This window comes from Rhinoderma darwinii, chromosome 12 (assembly GCF_050947455.1).
Source record: "Rhinoderma darwinii isolate aRhiDar2 chromosome 12, aRhiDar2.hap1, whole genome shotgun sequence".
Taxonomy (NCBI): Eukaryota; Metazoa; Chordata; class Amphibia; order Anura; family Rhinodermatidae; genus Rhinoderma; species Rhinoderma darwinii.
Window position 1 is genome coordinate 83,145,464 of NC_134698.1, and position 21,677 is coordinate 83,167,140.

Consider the following 21,677-nt stretch of genomic DNA (forward strand, 5'->3'; position numbering starts at 1 on the left):
GTTTGGTCCCATGTGACTGCTTTAGCCAATCACAGAAGGCCGCCTGTACAGAGACGCATTGCTGCGCCGGGGAAGGTTAGTATAAGGCTGGGTTCACACGACCATGTTACGTCCGTAATGTACGGAACGTATTTCAGCCGGAAGACCCGGACCGAACTCAGTGCAGGGAGCCGGGCTCCTAGCATCATAGTTATGTACGACGCTAGGAGTCCCTGCCTCTCTGCAGGACAACTGTCCCGTACTGAAAACATGATTACAGTACGGGACAGTAGTCCCACGGAGAGGCAGGGACTCCTAGCATCGTACATAACTATGATGCTAGGAGCCCGGCTCCCTGCACTGAGTTCGGTCCGGGTCTTCCGGCTGAAATACGTTCCGTACATTACGGACGTAACATGGTCGTGTGAACCCAGCCTTATATTGTTTTGGTGCAGATTTTCTGCCGGTTTCTGGATCGTATTTACTTAAAAAATAAAATAAAAATGCAGCAAATTTGACCCGAGTGCAGGGGAGGGGGCCTAAGGCCTTATTCACACAGTGCAGTTTTTGAATGTGTTTTCTTTTGCCAAAACCGTATGAGAATAAGAAGTCTTTCCTTTTTATACTTCTCCACTTAAGATCCACTGCAAAGTGCATTAAAAAAAACTGCATCAAAAGTACAATGTGAATGAGACCTAAGGCCGGGTTCCCACATCACGTCAACGCTACGGAAATTCCGCAGCAATTACAGTAGCAGCAAAGTGGATGAGATTTAGCAAATCCCAGTCACATGCGGCGCAAATAAAACTGCAGAGAAGTGGCGCGGAAAGTGTTCTGCAGTGAAATTGCACAGAATGTCCATTTATGCTGCGGGTTTGGCCCATGGGATCCAAGGGGGGGGGGGGGGGGGAGGAGATAAATTCTGGAAATGCAGTAAGAACCGCAGGTGCACAGAATACTATAGTCAATGTTAAACACTAAATCCGCAGGTAAAACTGTGGCAGAAAAAAAATGCACTATTGCCTGCAGATTTCTGTGACCGATTTACCAGCGTTCTTTGAGATTACGCTGCAGAAAATCCGCAGCAGATCCTGTGTAAGAATATTCCCTAAGGCCTTGTTCCCACAGTGCAGATTTTGAATGTATTGTTTTAACCAGGAATGGGACCTAAACAGAAGAAATATATAAGGGACGGCCTTACAGGTCTCCTCTCCTGAATCCGATTCTGGTTTTGGCTTACAAAATGCAGCAAATCTGCACTGTGTGAACCCGTCCTAAAGATGTCATCTGATCCAGCCTGCAGCTATTTCACAACAGTTCACCCTTGTGCACTCAAAATACTAAATAAATACGAAAAAATGGGGGTAATGGATCCATCAACAGCAGCTTGTTCATGGTTTCCAAATCTCCACTTTGCTTAAATGGTAACATACTGTAATGTCCCCATCCCCCGTTCTGTGTTACATTTACGGACTGCAGAGCTGGTGGTGGAGCATTGTGAATGAGCGGCTGCCGCCTGATATGGCTCCAGGCCATTATAGGAGGGTTCATGTCCGAGCAGGTGTATGAGGATCTTGTGGGGGTGGGAAGTGTTTTTTGTTTTAGTCTCTGACTTTGGTTTCATACAGAACCGAGGGGGGTGGGAATTGCTCAACTTTTGGTAGCAAACGGCTGAAAAGTCTCCAAAAATTAGACTCTTTGGCCGTTTCCTTTGCTGTCAACACTTTTAGAAAAAGTTGTCAAAGCTAAGCAGTAGGTGGCGGGGCCCGCGTGGCGTGAAGAATTTGCTATAATTTGCGTCCGAAAGTGGCGTAAATTACATTGAAGTGAACATGTTGGGAGTTAGTCTATTGCAGCGAAGTAAAGTGAATGTAGAAATGTGGCGCAGTTCACCGTACACAGCGACACTGCGGAGGAATATATTACAATGATTCTCAGTATGTGAAGTGCCTTGATACATTTTGATAAAACTGGCGCCATTTTTTCCAACAAATGTCTCCCGTTACATTGTCTCCCGCGCTACTGCTCTTTGTAGTTTGTATAATGTGGACTCCTGGTTCTTAGTTCTTTTTTGCGCCATTTTTGTAACGTGAAGTAGCGAGCTCTGCGGCGGAGGAGCCGGTCGTTATTATGCATTGGCCAGTGCTGGAAAACAGGTTCATGTACATCTCACCCGATTCTAAATCTTTGAGACAGTCTCACAACCCATATGGCCGCCACTACGGCTTCCAGTCTCTCACCCAGCTTTGCTAGACTTCTGCAGGGCTGTGCTATGCATTGCTTTCCTCTCACCTCACTACAGAACAGGCAGATTTGTCATTTCTAGGAAAACTGGGTGACACCCCATGTGGGAGCCGTCATTACACGTCACCCAACTTTTCTAGTATCAGATAAAAGAAACACCTGAATACAATGTAACTACTTGTGGATTACGCCAGGGCTTATTTCAATATATTTGGGGGGGGGGGGGGGGGGGTGTTCTCTCTACAGATCAGGTTTGGCGCAGTTGACCCCCAGCTTGTTTAGAGGGGTCCTGTTCATATTCTGGGGTCCCTATTAGTGTATGATATCGGTCCGGTGTACAGACTGTGATAACTCTTGTTTAACCAAATATGTAATATATGTGATATTATATGCAAAAATGAATATAGTATATTTTTGCCCTGGAAATAAAATATTTGGAGCCGTTACCTGGGTCCTGGAGTCTTTGTTCTGCGGTGTTACCCGAGCAGAAGAGGGAGAAAATGACAGCGTTACACATAGAACTGCTAACATCCGAGACTCCAGCCAAGCTGCACTGTCCTCAGGCTGTGTCTCAGTCCCTGCTTTACACTGCAGCTTTGATCAGTGGCTCCAGCTTAGCTGTGTTGTGCAAATACTACATAATTATAGGGGAGCACAATAGGTGGTAACACTAAAGTCATGTTCAGGACGACAACTGTTGAATTATTCAATGCTGCAGGTGGAGTGTTACCTTCTGACTGACGCAGCAGAGTTCATATACACGGTGTAGCCGCAGTCAGTGGAACACAAAGTGTTAATCATGTCCTAAAGGTTTTAATTGAAAAATCCTAATTAATGCACATTCATGATATCTGATGATCCAGCCCCCAAACACCGCAGACAGCACCCCGATATCAAAACTACTACTCCTATTAGAATGACAACTTTTCTAAATCATTTTTAATTCTGCACCATCTAATACAGGGATACACAAACTACGGCGCTCCAACTGTTGTGAAACTACAACTCCCATCATGTCCTGACAGTCAAAGGCTTTATTATTCTAGCCAAAAACGGCTGAGAATTGTAAAGACAGGGTATGATGGGAGTAGTAGTTTCACAACAGTTGGAGCGCGGAAGGTTGTTGATGCCTGGTCTAATATTGGAGTTTCAATTTCCATTTTAAAAATCTCTACTTACTGTCAGTGAATGGAAGCATCCAATTGTTTACATTCAGAAGCTGAAAACCTGTCCTGCTCACATAGGACAGACTTGTTACAATGTATTCAGTCTGGCAATCCTCTACATTGCTATGTGCAGTAAATAAGTGGAGTAGTTGACCACCGCAACCAATCACAATTGAATTGAGCTGTAATTGGAATGTTTGCTATGAGCAACTACTCCACCTTTCCTTTGCACTACTTTTGATAAGTCTCACTGGAGTGTTTTCCCCTTAGGGTTGTCCAGTCTTCTCGAAGAGCAATTAAGGTTTATTTGCATAAGTTTCGCGACTTTCTAATGCATTTTTGGTTTCCGTATCTGAATGTTTTCATTCGCTGACCGCAAGCAGAGTTTGGAAAACTGTCTTGACCTAGTACTGCTCCCACCGCTGAGGATTTGTTACAATGTATCAGTGTAAACATCTTCTTAACTAAATGGGATACATTGTAACAACCCAACTAGATGAAGGCAGGTTTTCCACCTCTACGTATAAGGGTCTGTTCACACCACCGGGTCTGGATTTCTTAGACCGGATTCACACAAGCGTGTTTGGTCTGTGATATAAGGTCCGTATATCGGCCGCGTTTCCCGGCCCGTACCCAGTGCAGGGAGCCGGACTCTGAGCATCAGTTATCTATGCGTCACTGTCTCCTGGCGGAACATGATTACAGGGATGATGGGACAGTTGTCCCACAGCGAGGCAGGGACACCTAGATAACTATGATGCTCGGAGTCCGGCTCCCTGCACTGGGTTCGGTCCGGGAAACGTGGCGGACATGCGGACTGTATATCACAGACCAAACACGCTGGTGTGAATCCGGCCTCAGTCCTCACCCCTATAACAATAAACCTGTAGAAGCAGCAGGACGCCCCGTCTGGTTTCTCGTTTATTTCTCTAGAGATCAATCTAATCGTTCGTCTGAGCAGCTTCATCTTCCTCCAGGTCTGAGCCGCCATCATCATCATCACTGGAGACCTGGACGACTTCAGAAAAGTTTTGCTGCAGTTCTTCAAGAGTCTCCAAGTCGCCGGTTTCCTCGGCAGTCGGTCGGGCGGTCGGGACGTCGCCTGAAGAGCTGAAAGTGTCTTCTGACGTCTGATCTTTCTCAGAGACGTCCGGCAGGAGATTGTCCTCAGAGGTTTCCTTCACCACCTGGAGATCGTCTGGTCCGCGAGCAGGAGATCCTGTGTCGTCATGAAGGTCGGGACCGGTACCATACAGAGTAGACCGGGAGCGGTCATGTGATAGCCGGGGGGTGAGGTGATCACCGTCATCCTCCTGGTGATGATCATCATCTCGTTCACCCGCATCTATTGGGACGCCATCTCCATGCTCAATGTCCCTTGTGCCCGGCTCATAGTCTTGGTGCTTGGCATTGTCCTCATGTAGATGTTGGTGGGTGACTATATCATCGAGATAAGAGGAGGCCTCTTCCTGGTAGTTTCTTTTCAGAATCTCATCAAAAGGAGAATGGGTATAACCTGCCCTGGCACCGGGGCGATTACCAACAGTCTTCACGTTGCTTTCATCCTTGCAGTCCAAGTCTTTCCTGAGAATGTCCAGCAGGTGGCGCATTTTTCCCTGTACAGTAACGGAAGGGTAATAAACATGGCATGAGCTGATAAAGCAGAGGAGATCACAGACTGGGAAATAGATGGTGGCTCACAGCAGCACAGAGTATTTCAGGACATATGCGCTGATCTTGTGATCCTTACCTCATCTAATCTATGTCGATTTTCTTCTAGATGTCGTTGAAACACGCGCTCAAGAACCCTAAAAACAGACACCGCACCTTAGAGCACAGACCATGATAACTATTGCCCCCCCCCATATCATGTGATCACAGCTCACCTATCCGAGAACAGTCCGAGGGTCAGGATTTCATTGGTCACGTCCGCCACAAATTTCAGATACACCAATTCCTCCTCTCTGTGAAGATAAATAAGATGTGGGCGTTAGTGGGGGGCGCACAGGCGTTAGTGGGGGGCGCACGGGCATAGCGCAGTCGACTATGGTATTGATTCTGTCCAAACTACGGCACACTTAAACAACGGTGACGAATGGAAACAATTTGCACCGGATCCGTCACCATTGAAATCAATGGTAATGCAAACAGAAACCTGTGGTTCCCGCTTGTTTCAGTTTGGATTCCGTTCACGGGTCCCTGACAGAAAGCTGCGATGGAACCCATAAACGGAACCCGATGCAGATGTGAACGAAGCCTTAGATCTGTTACATTCTGAAAAGAGGAAACCAACAGAATTGTGATTGCAGCTCTGGGTGTGGCTAGAGTACAGGTCTTCTGACTAGCAAGACCTCTAAATTTTACGCACTAAAACTTACTCAGAGCGATTCTTCTGGAGTGACGGAGACGTAAAGTCACTGGAAGAAAACCTAGAAAAACCACAAACAGTTACTGGAAGAATCTCTTATTAATCGTGTGGCCACTAGGGGCGCTGGCTCATGAATATTTCATTACACAATCATGGCGGCAATAAATCATAATAAAATACTAATGTTGACCCCCCCCAGTCACATGCTCAATGCAACGTCCCCCCTACACTGCCCACCCAGCAAAACTGAATGGTGCATGGGAAAATGCCCCCCCACCCCACCGTGTGCGCCATACCTGGAGGAGGAGCGCTGCCGCTGCCGCCACTCTGCTGGTCCCTCCTCGTCTTCATCACTCAGTAGCAGATTTTCATTGTTCCCTTCCTAGTATAAGAAATGACATTAACATCCCCCGCACCGAGCAACTCCAAACATCCTCCAAGTAACCGGTCGTTTCACCACGAATGGCGCAGTCCTACGTAAATAAATCGCTGTATGATGAAGAGTTTTGCACCTTTTTAATAAACTTTGGAATACAATTCCTCACTATTTTCAAGATCTGTTTGCAGTCAGTGAATGGGTATAAATATAGCTGTTCCTAGAGGTTGAAAACCAGTCCTGAGCTATTAATTCTCACAGATGAGGGTTTGTTACAATGTATCAGTGTAGATAATCCTCTGCATAGCAGCGGCACAAATCTCTTTCCTGTCCTGGACTCCTGAACTGATACATTGTAACAAGCTCTAAAACTGACAAAAATGGTGAGGAATTGAAACAAAATCTAAGCTGAACTTTTTGTTCTACTTGGATGAAGCTTTATTTAGTAGCGACTGCTCCTTGCCCTTTAAACGTCACTCTCTAACAATGTAGATTTATAGGACGATCGGGGTCTGGGGAAAGCTGGGTGACACCCCGATGGGCACGGTAATAGGGTCACCTGCGTGCAGAGACTGACTATAGAGACTCCACAGGACACGCCAGGGCGGATATATCCGGGGAGCGGTTTTCGGTTTTAAAGAGAAACACTCTTAAAATATAAAATACATTGTAGCCGGTGACGGCTGTTGGGACTGCGGGGGAGGGGAGAGGCATCGATCACATCTCATGAGTTATTAGCGCTGCGCGAGGCGCGTCAGCGCAACGGACAGTCAATCCCGTCATTTCATTACCGATAACTAAACGACATCGTCCTCGCAGGTGAAGTTACCGGTTACCTGATATCTGATCGGAGACGTCTCTCTGTCGGGTGTTTGCGATGTGCGCCGGAAACTGGAAATAAAAATGGCTGCCATGAGCTGGAGGGAGGAGTCACAGCTGTAATAAATGATGACATGGGGGGGGGGGGGGGCTGCGCACTACATTTCACCCTTCGGTACAGGAGGAACGTTTATAAAGAGATAATTTCACATGGAAGCAGCCACAGCGCTGAGGCGCGAGGCACCGGATGCCTCCTTGGTGTATGACCTTAGCACTCATGGACCTGTCAGTCACCTGGCTAATAATGAGGGGGGCACATACTTTATTATATATGACACCATGTGGGTGACCGTCCCTCCGATCCAGGTATAATTTGGCCCTTTACCTGCTGATATCCGTCTGGGTCTCCGCCACCCTCTTCTTTCTCCTGGGTGGGGTGTAATAACGAGACTGGGCTAATGCAGACTTGGCCTGGGTCTTCAGGGTGCGGGGGGTGAAGGGGCGCTCCTTGTTAGTGAAATGATGGGAGTGTTTCTCCAGCAGGTCCCCGCTGTACGTCTTGGTCTGGTTGTCCTGGAACTTGCAGGGACTGGAGCAGGCGGTGCTGAGGTCGCAGGGCAGTCGGGAGAAGTCGGGGTGTGGTCCATGCATCTCGCCCGTATGTGCCGGAGACCGGAGGCGTCTTGGGGAGGAGATGAAGGAGCTCGGAGAATAAACGGGTCCTGGGTCTGAATATGGGGAACGTCTCAGGAGAAGCGTGTAAGGGTCATACGTGTCCTGGAAAGAAGCAGAAGTCGGAATGTCGCAGTGAATGAGCTGCAATACCACATAAAACCTGTGGACAGGTGTGGCGCTGTCGCTTTAAGTATTGTACATAGTGGCTAATGCCACCGCCTTACAGGGCCATGGGTTGGAATCTGTACATCTATAATAATTCTAGGGGTGCACTGCCTGCGAGGTGAGGTGATCGCTTCCCTGACTGCAGGGGGCAGTATTCTGCACTAAGTGACAGAACTGAGGGTAGGGGGCAGCAGAGAGCAAAGAACAGGTGAAAATGCTGCCACTTACTAGGAGACGTGCACGGTGGCACGGAGTATTATATTGGGCTTGTACTATGGGTAGTGCACGGGTCTATGAGATAGGCACTGTGGGGACTACTGGAGGTCTTTCTGTGGGGACTACTGGGAGTAGCATTATGGGCATTGCTCGGAGCCTGGCATTATGGATGCCATGATGATTGACAGGTTTGGTTTGAAGGGTGCGACCAGTGTATTGGGGCGACCACAGGCTAGACTCCCTCCTAAATAGACCTTTCCTGGAAGCATACAGTACTTTGAAAAAGTATTCACCCCCTTCCAAAAGTCCCATTATTGAGCATTTCCCACATAGGGAAGTTTCCCATCATTAAACAAAATATCAAAAAACAATCTCATAACCCAGACGGCAAATATATGCAACACCCAATCCCGCTCCACCTGCAGCGACACTCCGCAGCGCCATCATCTGTCAGATGACATCAGGAGGCAAAAAAAAACTAAAAAACATTCTTAAAGAGACCTCAGGACCATCTAACCCTGAGAATGAGAACACCTGAGCAACATGGACACCGCCTGCCCCGCCACTAATCGGCCAATTCCAGCAAATGACTCCAACAGCGCAGGAGGAGTGTGATTTATTGCACTACACAAATGTAGAAATTGCAGCAATTTGCCCGGCACAGATGAGGAACGCGCTGTCCTCCCGCCGCTGCCTTTGTCAGGCGATCGGCTGTTCTGTGTCATTTCTGCTCTTTCCCGATTTGTTTGGAGAACATAATTAACTGAAAACGTTTCTGCAGAAATTACCGAGAACGAGCGGCAGAAAATCAAAAACAATTTACACAAAAAGTTTGTAGCCAAAATTGCTTTTTGTGACGACAATAAAAGGGTCATCTACATAAAGGCGGCGGATATCGTGCGGGGGATGTAAAGAGCGCGGCTGCGGCCTGAAAACATCGTGTCCAAAATCACTTACTGATGGGAACATTACGTCGGGCTCATAGTCGTGTGCAGAAGTATTAGTGGACCGCTCACACAGTCACGGACTCTGCTGCGAACAGTCATGACCTCACACACGGCTACAGGTTACTTCTCCATAAACGGTCAGTCCCCCCAACACACGACCGGGCGTTACGGGACCCACAAGTCGTGTATTATAGGAGAACCCTCAATTGTCTGCTCCAATATTGATTGGGGTGGAGTTATTATACAGCGACCGCACGTGATCGGATCCATATAAAGCGCCAGCGCCGACGCATTTCACGCCCCGTGTCACCTATAGCGATGATGGCAAAATTAACAGGCTTGTCCAGTCCTCTGTATATAAAGCTTCATCCTTGTGTAATGAAAAGTTCTGCAACTTTCTAATAGACATTGTGCTTCAAACCATCATCATTTTCAATATCTCTGCTTGCTGTACGCGAATGGGAACAATCTTGTCTACATCCAGTGGTTGAAACCAAATACATACCTATACCTCGCAGCTGAGCTTATGTTACAATGCATCAGTCTACACAATCCTCTGTGAGCTAAACACTTCAAATCTCTCCTGTCCGGATAGTTTGTTACAATGTATCAGTGCAGGTAAAATGTATCAGTCTGAAGTTCAGACCGTTTATCTCACAGTCTAGACTGGATACAATTGTAACAAACCCTCAGCTGCGAGAAGAATACGTTTTATATAGCTGTTCAGCCTCAGGCCGTAAAAAAAGAATGTTTCCATTCACTCACAGCAAACCGTGATAGTGGAGATAGTGAGGAATTGAAACAGAAAGTCTACTAGAAAGTTGCCAAACTTTTAATTATACAACAATTATGCTTTATTTCCATAGGAATAGACAAACTTTTTAGAAGAGGAAATCCCTCCAGGCAACCCCCAAATATCGCGCACCCCTGAGCCACACAACTGCGCAGACAGGGCTCAGGTCATACATTATGGGCAATTGATGTGGGCGCAATTCCGCCCCTAATCCAAACAGAACCGGTCCTGATCAGTTTCTCTTTAAAAGTGACTTTGCTATTCAGTAAGGGTGGGAATACTTTTGCAATTTTTTTTTACCCCATAAAATGGCCCGTGCTGCGCAGCATAGACCGCCACAGCAGACGCGCGGCACCTCGAAGAGCTCAGACACGACAGTAGAAAATGCAAAAAGATAAAATTAGCTGGAGCGGTCACAATTATTAACCTCAATTAAAAGAAAGATGAATATTGAGAATCCGAATAATCAGTTGTCGCCGGATCCGCGCCAGTCTCGGTTATGGTAACAATTCAGCGGAGAAACTTGATTATTTCAAAAATAGTCGTTGCCGTGGAAACCTGAACCGTTCTGACAGGTTCCATATTAAGCCCCCCCCGACCCCCGCAGCGGAGGACCGCGCTTCATCCCATGTCTTATAGAAACACGAACGCATCTCCGATCTCGGCGGGATTCCATTCAAAACCGGGGAAAAAGTAAATACCATAATTGCCAAGTTGGGAAAAACGTCGCCTGCTCCTCCGTCACCACCTGCAGCTTTTGTTTCTAACGTGTTAATTACTAGGGCGCGTTTATAGTCGCGGGGAGGGCGGTTTTGCTTCTGACTTGTTCGTTTCTATACACCGAGAATTTACAGAGAATTTCCCTCCAGAATGTGAATACAGCAAAAAAAATGTAGTGATTATTCTGCACCCCCCCCCTCCCCTCCCCCTCTTTTGGGACATTATACGGACGGGTCTGAAGGGCAACCACAGGTATTCTGGAATTGACCACATCCCCCCAGATATTATATCAGGGGGCCGACAATCCCCTCATATTATTACTGGCTCCAAAGTAGAAGAAGCAGAAACAGACCTGGAAGAGATCAGCGAACCAAGATGTCAAATAAAATGTCCTGCAATGGGGGACATTGTGTTGTGCGGGGGGCATGGCACTGGGTGAGGCGCCGGGTCTTGGCGCAGGGTGAGGCGCCGGGTCTTGGCGCCGGGTGAGGCGCCGGGTCTTGGCGCCGGGTGAGGCGCCGGGTCTTGGCGCCGGGTCTTGGCGCCGGGTCTTGGCGCCGGGTCTTGGCGCCGGGTCTTGGCGCCGGGTCTTGGCGCCGGGTCTTGGCGCTGGGCGAGGCGCCGGGTCTTGGCGCTGGGCGAGGCGCCGGGTCTTGGCGCTGGGCGAGGCGCCGGGTCTTGGCGCTGGGTGAGGCGCCGGGTCTTGGCGCTGGGCGGGGGACTGGACCGGCACAGACAGATTTATGGGGCAGTGAATATCTTGTGATATCAGATCCGGCGCCCCCGGCATTAATAGAGGAAGACGCTGCGTCTGCACCTCCGGGGATATAAAAGGTCATTAGACCGCGATTAATCTGCGCCGTATCCCGTATTTAATACATAACGTTTATAAGATGGATATAGGCCGGCGTGTTCCTTTTATTACACGCCATGAATGACTTTCTGTCCGTTATAACGCGGGAGAAACGGCAAAAAGACGAAATGATTTATCCACAAAAGAGAAATAAAATTGAATCCCCCAAACTTCCCTGAGCTCAGCTGCAGCCGCCGGGCGCCGCCTCCTTCTCCCGCGCACTCGCTGGGCACCGCCGCTCTCCCTGGCAGCCAATCACTGTGAGACGACCCTCTTATCGCTCTGACTGTACAGAGACGCACAGTTTATGCTGAAGCTTCGGAGCAGCATAAAAACCCGACCAATCACCACGGATAATAAGATCCTACACATGACCTCAAAGTGGAGCCATTCCGGGTAGTGTATATGTAGTGTGTAGGGTAGTGTGGTGTATGGTAGTGTGTAGGGTAGTGTATGGTAGTGTGGTGTATGGTAGTGTGGTGTATGGTAGTGTGTAGGGTAGTGTATGGTAGTGTGGTGTATGGTAGTGTGGTGTATGGTAGTGTGTAGGGTAGGGTATATGTAGGGTAGTGTGGTCTATACACCGGCTCTGTACGGCCACCTGATGTAGGAAAAAGTAACTGCCCCCCTGCATTATACGAGCTCAGCTAAGCTGCTGGGGGTGTCTGTCCACAAGCTTAGGGACTGTTTTATCAAAAGCCAAAATGACCCACAGTCCTGACCCCGCCACAGTCCTGACCCCGCCACAGCCCTGACCCCGCCACAGCCCTGACCCCGCCACAGCCCTGACCCCGCCACAGCCCTGACCCCGCCACACCTTCCTGAGCATTATGGAGTCGGCGCTGTCTCTGGACGGGGGTCGTGAAGAAGCAGCAGAGTGCGATGACGTCTTCTCCAGCCGGGCCACCTCCTTCTTCATCCTTTCCCGTCTTTGCTGGTCACTGTCTTCAAGAGAAATACAAGAACATAAATCACATAAATACGACAGAAGAGTCAGATATTGCGCAGAGACGATGCGATTAGATCTGTATAACACGTCAACAGCCTGTCCTGATACATTGTAACAATCTGTGGGCTGGATACAATTGTAACAGTGTGAAATAGTAAGTCAGGATGGGTTTCTTTAAATGTAAGCAAGAATTTTACAATTCACTGACGGCCAGCAGAGATTGTGAAAATGGTGAGGAAATAAAACAAAGTACATTAGAAAGTTATATAATGAAAACGGTTTATTTACAAAAACCGGAGTCCTATGAAGGTGACAAGTAGATGCCACTATTTAGAAGGTCCCCTGTCCCTTTAAATGCTATACACGCACCGTATCCTAATGGTGGCGTGGATGGAGGCTGCAGGACACCGGGGGTTAATAGGGGCCGGGTCCTGGAGTTCCTGGCGTAGGGGGGCATTTGCATCAGATAAAACACAATTTTCTTTGATCTTTTGATCTTTAAACGTTGGAGGTTACGAGGGCATCGGCGTCTCCAGGACACGTCGTCCGCCAGCGCCGAGCGACACAATCACTTCACGTAATTAACCGGAAACCGGCGCCGAGGTCGCCACAAGATAAATACAACAAAATCTTCACCGACAAGGTAACAATAAAATCACTGCTGCGGGAGCGAAGAACAAACGGGGCAGCAATTAACCCCTCACACACCGCGCTCTGCCTTTTATCTGGGCTAAAACAAAGTGCTGCAGTGAGTGCGCCCTCATAATCAGTCCCCCTTCCCCCCGTATAATTACACATCCACATCACAACCACATACAATGTACCATAAACCCAGCAGTAACGAGAACCTTCATCTGGGTCTGAATAAAAATTAATACTTTGTGTTTCAATTGCTCACAATTTAGGACCTCTGCTTGCTGTAAGTGACGGGGACTATTTTTGTTTACATCCAGAGTTTCTGAATCAGTCCTGATCTCATAGTGGAGTATTTGTCGCAATGTATTAGCTTAGGCCAAACTAAATACATCAGCACCACAACTCTCTCCTGACTGGAAGGATAGCTAGACTGATACATTGCATCAAACCCACAGCTGTGAGAAAGACAGACTTAGATAAAGTCGCCCAACAGACAGTATCACACGATAGGATTAGATACACAGCTCAGCAGACAGTATCACACATGATAGGATTAGATACACAGCTCAGCAGACAGTATCACACATGACAGGATTAGATACAGCGGCTCAGCAGACAGTATCACACATGATAGGATTAGATACACAGCTCAGCAGACAGTATCACACACGATAGGATTAGATACACAGCTCAGCAGACAGTATCACACACGATAGGATTAGATACACAGCTCAGCAGCCAGTATCACACACGATAGGATTAGATACACAGCTCAGCAGACAGTATCACACATGATAGGATTAGATACACAGCTCAGCAGCCAGTATCACACATGATAGGATTAGATACACAGCTCAGCAGCCAGTATCACACATGATAGGATTAGATACACAGCTCAGCACACAGTATCACACATGATAGGATTAGATACAGCGGCTCAGCAGACAGTATTACACATGATCGGATTAGATACATAGCTCAGCAGACAGTATCACACATGATAGGATTAGATACACAGCTCAGCAGACAGTATCACACAGAATAGGATTAGATACACAGCTCAGCAGACAGTATCACACATGATAGGATTAGATACAGCGGCTCAGCAGACAGTATCACACATGATAGGATTAGATACAGCGGCTCAGCAGACAGTATCACACATGATAGGATTAGATACACAGCTCAGCAGACAGTATCACACATGATAGGATTAGATACACAGCTCAGCAGACAGTATCACACATGACAGGATTAGATACAGCAGCTCAGCAGACAGTATCCCACATGACAGGATTAGATACACAGCTCAGGAGCCAGTATCACACGATAGGATTAGATACAGCGGCTCAGCAGACAGTATCACACATGATAGGATTAGATACACGGCTCAGCAGACAGTATCACACATGACAGGATTAGATACAGCAGCTCAGCAGACAGTATCACACATGACAGGATTAGATACACGGCTCAGCAGACAGTATCACACGATAGGATTAGATACAGCAGCTCAGCAGACAGTATCACACATGACAGGATTAGATACACAGCTCAGCAGACCGTATCACACATGACAGGATTAGATACACAGCTCAGCAGACAGTATCACACATGACAGGATTAGATACAGCAGCTCAGCAGACAGTATCACACATGACAGGATTAGATACACAGCTCAGCAGACAGTATCACACATGATAGGATTAGATACACGGCTCAGCAGACAGTATCACACGATAGGATTAGATACAGCAGCTCAGCAGACAGTATCACACATGATAGGATTAGATACACAGCTCAGCAGACAGTATCACACATGATAGGATTAGATACACAGCTCAGCAGACCGTATCACACATGATAGGATTAGATACAGCGGCTCAGCAGACAGTATCACACAGAATAGGATTAGATACACAGCTCAGCAGACAGGATCACACATGATAGGATTAGATACACAGCTCAGCAGACAGTATCACACGACAGGATTAGATACAGTAGCTCAGCAGACCGTATCACACATGAGAGGATTAGATACACAGCTCAGCAGACAGTATCACACATGATAGGATTAGATACAGCGGCTCAGCAGACAGTATCACACAGAATAGGATTAGATACACAGCTCAGCAGACAGGATCACACATGATAGGATTAGATACAGCGGCTCAGCAGACAGTATCACACATGATAGGATTAGATACACAGCTCAGCAGACAGTATCACACATGATAGGATTAGATACACAGCTCAGCAGACAGTATCACACATGACAGGATTAGATACACAGCTCAGCAGACAGTATCACACATGATAGGATTGGATACACAGCTCAGCAGACAGTATCACACATGACAGGATTAGATACACAGCTCAGCAGACAGTATCACACATAGGATTAGATACATTGCTCAGCAGACCGTATCACACATGATAGGATTAGATACATTGCTCAGCAGACCGTATCACACATGATAGGATTAGATACATTGCTCAGCAGACAGTATCACACATGATAGGATTAGATACACGGCTCAGCAGACAGTATCACACATGATAGGATTAGATACAGCGGCTCAGCAGACAGTATCACACATGATAGGATTAGATACACAGCTCAGCAGACAGTATCACACATGGTAGGATTAGATACAGTGGCTCTGCAGACAGTATCACACATGATAGGATTAGATACAGCGGCTCAGCAGACAGTATCACACATGATAGGATTAGATACAGCGGCTCAGCAGACAGTATCACACATGATAGGATTAGATACACAGCTCAGCAGACAATATCACACATGATAGGATTAGATACACAGGCTCAGCAGACAGTATCACCCATGATAGGATTAGATACAGAGCTCAGCAGACAGTATCACACATGGTAGGATTAGATACAGTGGCTCTGCAGACAGTATCACACATGGTAGGATTAGATACACAGCTCAGCAGACAGTATCACACATGGTAGGATTAGATACAGTGGCTCTGCAGACAGTATCACACATGGTAGGATTAGATACACAGCTCAGCAGACAGTATCACACATGGTAGGATTAGATACAGTGGCTCTGCAGACAGTATCACACATGGTAGGATTAGATACAGTGGCTCTGCAGAACATTGTATATATTGTGAGTCCGGGGGACATGTGACGTTGCTCGGAATAAACACTTACATTTAATACTTTTTATCATGCTCTTTGGAATGGAACAGTCAACAGCAGCTAGAAAAGAAAAACATTCAGAAGAATCAATAAAATCATTTATTAAAAGGGGCACGAATCCTAAAGTGCATCCCCTCCCCATTTGCTGTGCAGGTAAATATTCCATTGCTCACTGTTATCAGCCATTTCAGGCTGGGGAGAAGCGGACTGTAGTGTTTTTCAATGGGTTGAGTGGAACCTCCCATAAACCAAAAAGAAATCGATTTGTAAAACTGACTGCAGAAAACACAGCGAGTGAGGGAGGAATTCCCCCTGGGCACGGGGCAATCAGGGCGATGAATGAGCGACTCCGGGTTACGCGCCAATGTTACACAATCCCTCCCACCTCCCCGCTGCTCTGACATTAATCTGCTTGAGAACACGAAGACGCCGGCTCCTCGCCATGATCCCGGGCAGACGCCGTACCTTTAGCGGAGATGATTTTGTTGTAGTGGATGAGCATGCGGTCCCGGATCCGGTACTGGTCGCTCAGACGGCTGCTGTGGCCGATGCAAAACACTGGAAACGGAGGAAAAGATAGAAGTGGTGGATGATCGCAGGAACAGGTAACTTTATAGACGTGCAATGAAACGTCAGAGATCCTGACGTTTTCCAACATGTCACCAACTGCGGAATTGGAGGAACATCCTGCGCCAAACGGACTCCACAGGAGACGCCAACAGATGCACAAGAATCTTATCTGCTAGATTTTATGACTTCATGATAATTGTTATCATTATATATTTTTTTTAAAAAGCAAATATAGGAAAAGAAAAACAAAAACAAGACAACAATAAAGAAAGAACAAAAACAAACAAAATAACAAAAAACAAACAAACTAAAAACTCGTGTTTGATCAGCCGTGGTCCGAGGCTACACTATATATTCCCGTCCATTTTTCTGCCACTTTCTATTGCATTAAAGTGACACGACTATTTTAGGGTGCGATTTCAGATTTACTATTTGCGACAACCAAAACGTAGACATGTTGCAAATGAGTCGCACGCGACTTACATTGAAGCCTGTGCCTGCAGTCGCCTGCAATGTGCAACCAAAAATCCAACATGTCACATGCAGTAACGCCACCACATTCACAAGCATTGCTCGCGACGTGGCAACGCGACATCCGATCTTCGTATCTAGCCACCAAAGCCGCTCTGCAGCCCCTGGAGTACGGGGAGATGTTTTATCCTTTGGACTGTACCACATCCATCATCCCCCCGCTACCGGTGGACGCAGCGAGACACGTTCTTACCATTGCTCTTTGTACTGAGGTGCCCCCTGAATGGACTCGATACTCCGCACATGGGAATGGATGGCGCTCGGGACCCTGCAACCAAAGCAAAGCTATAAACTAACGGTGCAGATTACGTGACTGTAGCATCCAAAACCAGAAAAGTGGCGCAACCTCCTTAGAACATATGACATTTAGAGGCTGAAAATTCAAACTGACCTAATTCCTGCTCACACAGCTGAGGGTTTGTTACAATGTGTTAGTGCCTGCAATCCTCGGTGTTTAACACCGCAGCAGAAAACTTCTGTCCTGGATTCCAGGCTGATACATTGTAACGAACAGCAGCTATGGCCAATGTCAGGACAGGTTTTCAGCATCTGAATGTAAGAAATAACGTCTCCCAACTTGAAGGAATCTGCACAATATCTGCAGCCGATCACAGGAGACGTCAGGGGAACACGACATATGGATCATCCCAACTAAAACTTTGTGCAAACAGGGGGATTAATAAATGACCCCTTCACATGACACATTCCTAAAAACAAATTTAGTAACATACGCAACAAAAATAGTAGAAGCGCCGCCCCACCTGCCTGTGAACAAACACCCCTGGAAGTGGATGTTCTGGTGGGTGAGATCAGCTCGGAATCCAGGGAAGAGAGTGACATCACAGCAAGACTCATTGTCATAAAGCCAAAGTCCCGCACAACATCAAACAGCAATGAGTTACACCAGCAGGTCTTATACTCCAACCACATCAAGAGCTGCGCTCACAATTCTGCGCTTACATCATGTATTACACTGTAGCCACATCAAGAGCAGCACTCACAATTCTTCTGCTAGACCATATCTTATACTCTGCACTCATCAAGAGCTGCACTCACAATTTTGCTGTTGCATCATATATTACACTATAGCCACATCAAGAGCTGCACTCACAATTCTGCTGTTACATCATGTATTACACTGCAGTCACATCAAGAGCTGAGCTTACAATTCTGCGGTTACATCATGTATTACACTGCAGTCACAACAAGAGCAGCACTTACAATTCTTCTGCTACACCATATCTTATACTCTGCACTCATCAAGAGTGTCACTCACAATTATGCTATTACATAATGTATTACACTATAGCCACATCAAGAGCTGCACTCACCATTTTACTGTTACATCAAGAGCTGCGCTCACAATTCTGCTGTTACATCATGTATTACACTGTAGTCACATCAAGAGCTGCGCTCACAATTCTGCTATTACATCATGTATTACACTGTAGCCATATCAGGAGCTGCGCTCACAATTCTGAGGGCTGCTCGTCTCTTCCAGGAATACCTGCAAATTTTGAGTCTGTACATAGCATGGACTGACAAGGAGATGTAGGTAAAACTCTCCCAGAATGCATTGCAGCAAAGACCATGATGTTATAGAAGCTCGGCTAAGCTGTTATGGGCAGGTGTATTGACAAACTATTGACTGGTTCTAGTAGCAACTAGCAGAATAGTGACTGCAGCTCTGGATGTGATTGGAGCATAAAACATGATGTAATAATTTAATTTTGACTGCAGCTCTGGATGTGACTTGAGTACAAGACTGGATGTAACTGAATCAGTACAATATTTCCTCCCCATTTTTCCCCACTGATATTAATACGGTAAGACGCCATATACCGTCAAATTGTAACGGCTCAGTCACTTTAGCCACACCCCCATTTTTGGCGCTGCTGGTTATTGGGGGAGAAATGTGCACAATATATTGATAAATATGGTGAACGGGGGAGGGGGTGTAGTCATATGATCCGTCTGTTTCTTACTCCACTGCCATGACATAACGGAGCAGCTAATCCGACAATCACGTCACTGATTCACCAGGAAAATCCCATCTGTCGCCAGGAGCGCGGGGTGCGAGAAAATCAGGGAATTCTTTACACGTATCGAGATACCAGCGAGGAGAGGGAGCGCGGACGTCACAGATTACAGCGCAAGATCCTTCCCATTTCTAACGCGCAATCCGAGTATTTGATAAAACTCCTATTTTGATTAAAACGTTATAAAAAAAATTAAATTGTCAAAAGTGAATAAAACGGATTAACAAAAATCCTTAATGGCAAATCTGAGCGCCGGGGTGAGCGCTCGTGTGGCGCCGGGGTGAGCGCTCGTGTGGCGCCGGGGTGAGCGCTCGTGTGGCGCCGGGGTGAGCGCTCGTGTGGCGCCGGGGTGAGCGCTCGTGTGGCGCCGGGGTGAGCGCTCGTGTGGCACCAGATACATATGGTGGAATATTGCCACAGCCTCGCCACCTGTCAGCGATCTTAATATTTGGGGGGAGTAATAAAGGATCAACATTACGCACGGGCAGAGCTACATATTAATCTAATGGATTCATGTCCCGTACGTAGTATATACATGTTGTGTCCTCTCCTGTATTTCATATACACTGTATATATGTCGTGTCCTGTATGTTGTATACATTGTATATACACGGCCTGTCCTGTATAGATTGTATATATGTCCTGTCCTGTATAGATTGCATATATGTCGTGTCCTGTATGTTGTATACATTGTATATATGTCCTGTCCTGTATGTTGTATACATTGTATATATGTCCTGTCCTGTATAGATTGTATATGTCTTGTCCTGTATGTTGTATACATTGTATATATATCCTGTATAGATTGTATATGTATTGTCCTGTATGTTGTATACACTGTATATACGTCCTGTCCTGTATAGATTGTATATATGTCCTGTCCTGTATAGATTGTATATATATCCTGTATAGATTGCATATATGTCTTGTCCTGTATGTTGTATACATTGTATATATATATCCTGTATAGATTGTATATGTCTTGTCCTGTATGTTGTATACATTGTATATATGTCCTGCCCTGTATAGATTGTATATATGTTGTGTCCGGTTTGTAGATGTATCGGAGTCCCGTCTTTTCTCTTCCTTCACGTTCCCGGTCCGTATACGGTGCAGGTCTCGGTTACTCACCCGGCCGGGCTCCGCCATCTCCGCTGCCGTTATGTGTCGCACGCGGGGGTTCATCCGGCGCGGCGCTGTATCCGGGCGACATTTGGGGGGCTGCGCCGGTGGCTGCGGCGTTTCCCCGGCGTCTCCTGGATACTGGGATGTAATCTCCGGGCGGAGGTGGCACTTCCGGTCACCGGGGACCTCGCACAGGAAGCCGGGGAAGCTGCGCCGAGACTGCGTCCGAATGTGCGCAACACTGAACGATCCCTGGGTCTTCCCGCGCCATCATCAGCCCGACATTCAGCTCCGGGCGGGGGAGACGAGGATCTTATCATCTCTGATCTTGTTAGTGGATCAGGGTAGAAAACTGGGGATAATTATAGAAAGCTTTAAAATGGAGCAAAATGTTCACCAGAGGCACAAGAGCAGCTGCGGCATTTCATGGACGTGACGCAGATCTACAGCAAATTTCTTAATTTCTGTAGAAAAAAATAAAATAAAATTTTGTTTATAAAAATATTGTTCCAAATCCCCTTCATAGATGATGAGTTGCACGATAATTTTCTGCCTGCAGCCGCCACAAGGGGGAGCGCTAGAGCAAATGGCATACAAGTGTATACATACACTCAATAATGACAGTATACAGGTATATACATACAACTCAATAATGACAGTATACAGGTATATACATACACTCAATAATGACAGTATACAGGTATATACATACAACTCAATAATGACAGTATACAGGTATATACATACAACTCAATAATGACACAGTATACAGGTATATACATACAACTCAATAATGACAGTATACAGGTATATACATACAACTCAATAATGACAGTATACAGGTATATACATACACTCAATAATGACAGTATACAGGTATATACATACAACTCAATAATGACAGTATACAGGTATATACATACACTCAATAATGACAGTATACAGGTATATACATACAACTCAATAATGACACAGTATACAGGTATATACATACAACTCAATAATGACAGTATACAGGTATATACATACAACTCAATAAGGACAGTATACAGGTATATACATACACTCAATAATGACAGTATACAGGTATATACGTACAACTCAATAATGACAGTATACAGGTATATACATACAACTCAATAATTACACAGTATACAGGTATACACATACAACTCAATAATGACAGTATACAGGTATATACATACAACTCAATAATGACAGTATACAGGTATATACATACAACTCAATAATGACAGTATACAGGTATATACATACACTCAATAATGACAGTATACAGGTATATACATACAACTCAATAATGACACAGTATAC

The 21,677-nt window shown here is 46.3% G+C and overlaps 1 protein-coding gene across 4 annotated transcripts; it reads right to left on the reverse strand.

The window, feature by feature from the left end:
* Nucleotides 1-4,297: 4,297 nt before the first annotated feature.
* On the reverse strand, nucleotides 4,298-20,562 carry SPATA7 (spermatogenesis associated 7). 4 transcript variants are annotated; one of them, XM_075844381.1, is made up of 12 exons: nucleotides 20,352-20,555; nucleotides 17,375-17,449; nucleotides 16,546-16,638; nucleotides 16,093-16,140; nucleotides 12,139-12,266; nucleotides 7,338-7,729; nucleotides 6,970-7,024; nucleotides 6,054-6,139; nucleotides 5,768-5,818; nucleotides 5,276-5,353; nucleotides 5,140-5,197; nucleotides 4,298-5,005 (listed from the first exon to the last, which is right to left on the reverse strand). In XM_075844381.1, exons 1-12 carry the CDS (start codon nucleotides 20,431-20,433, stop codon nucleotides 4,331-4,333), a joined length of 1,821 nt encoding a protein of 606 aa, XP_075700496.1. In that variant the 5' UTR covers nucleotides 20,434-20,555; the 3' UTR covers nucleotides 4,298-4,330. The 4 variants fall into 4 exon arrangements, with proteins under 4 accessions (XP_075700496.1, XP_075700497.1, XP_075700498.1 ...); XM_075844382.1 differs by lacking the exon at nucleotides 5,768-5,818 and having other exon boundaries at nucleotides 20,352-20,556; XM_075844383.1 differs by lacking the exon at nucleotides 17,375-17,449.
* Between the last annotated feature and the right edge of the window lie 1,115 nt (nucleotides 20,563-21,677).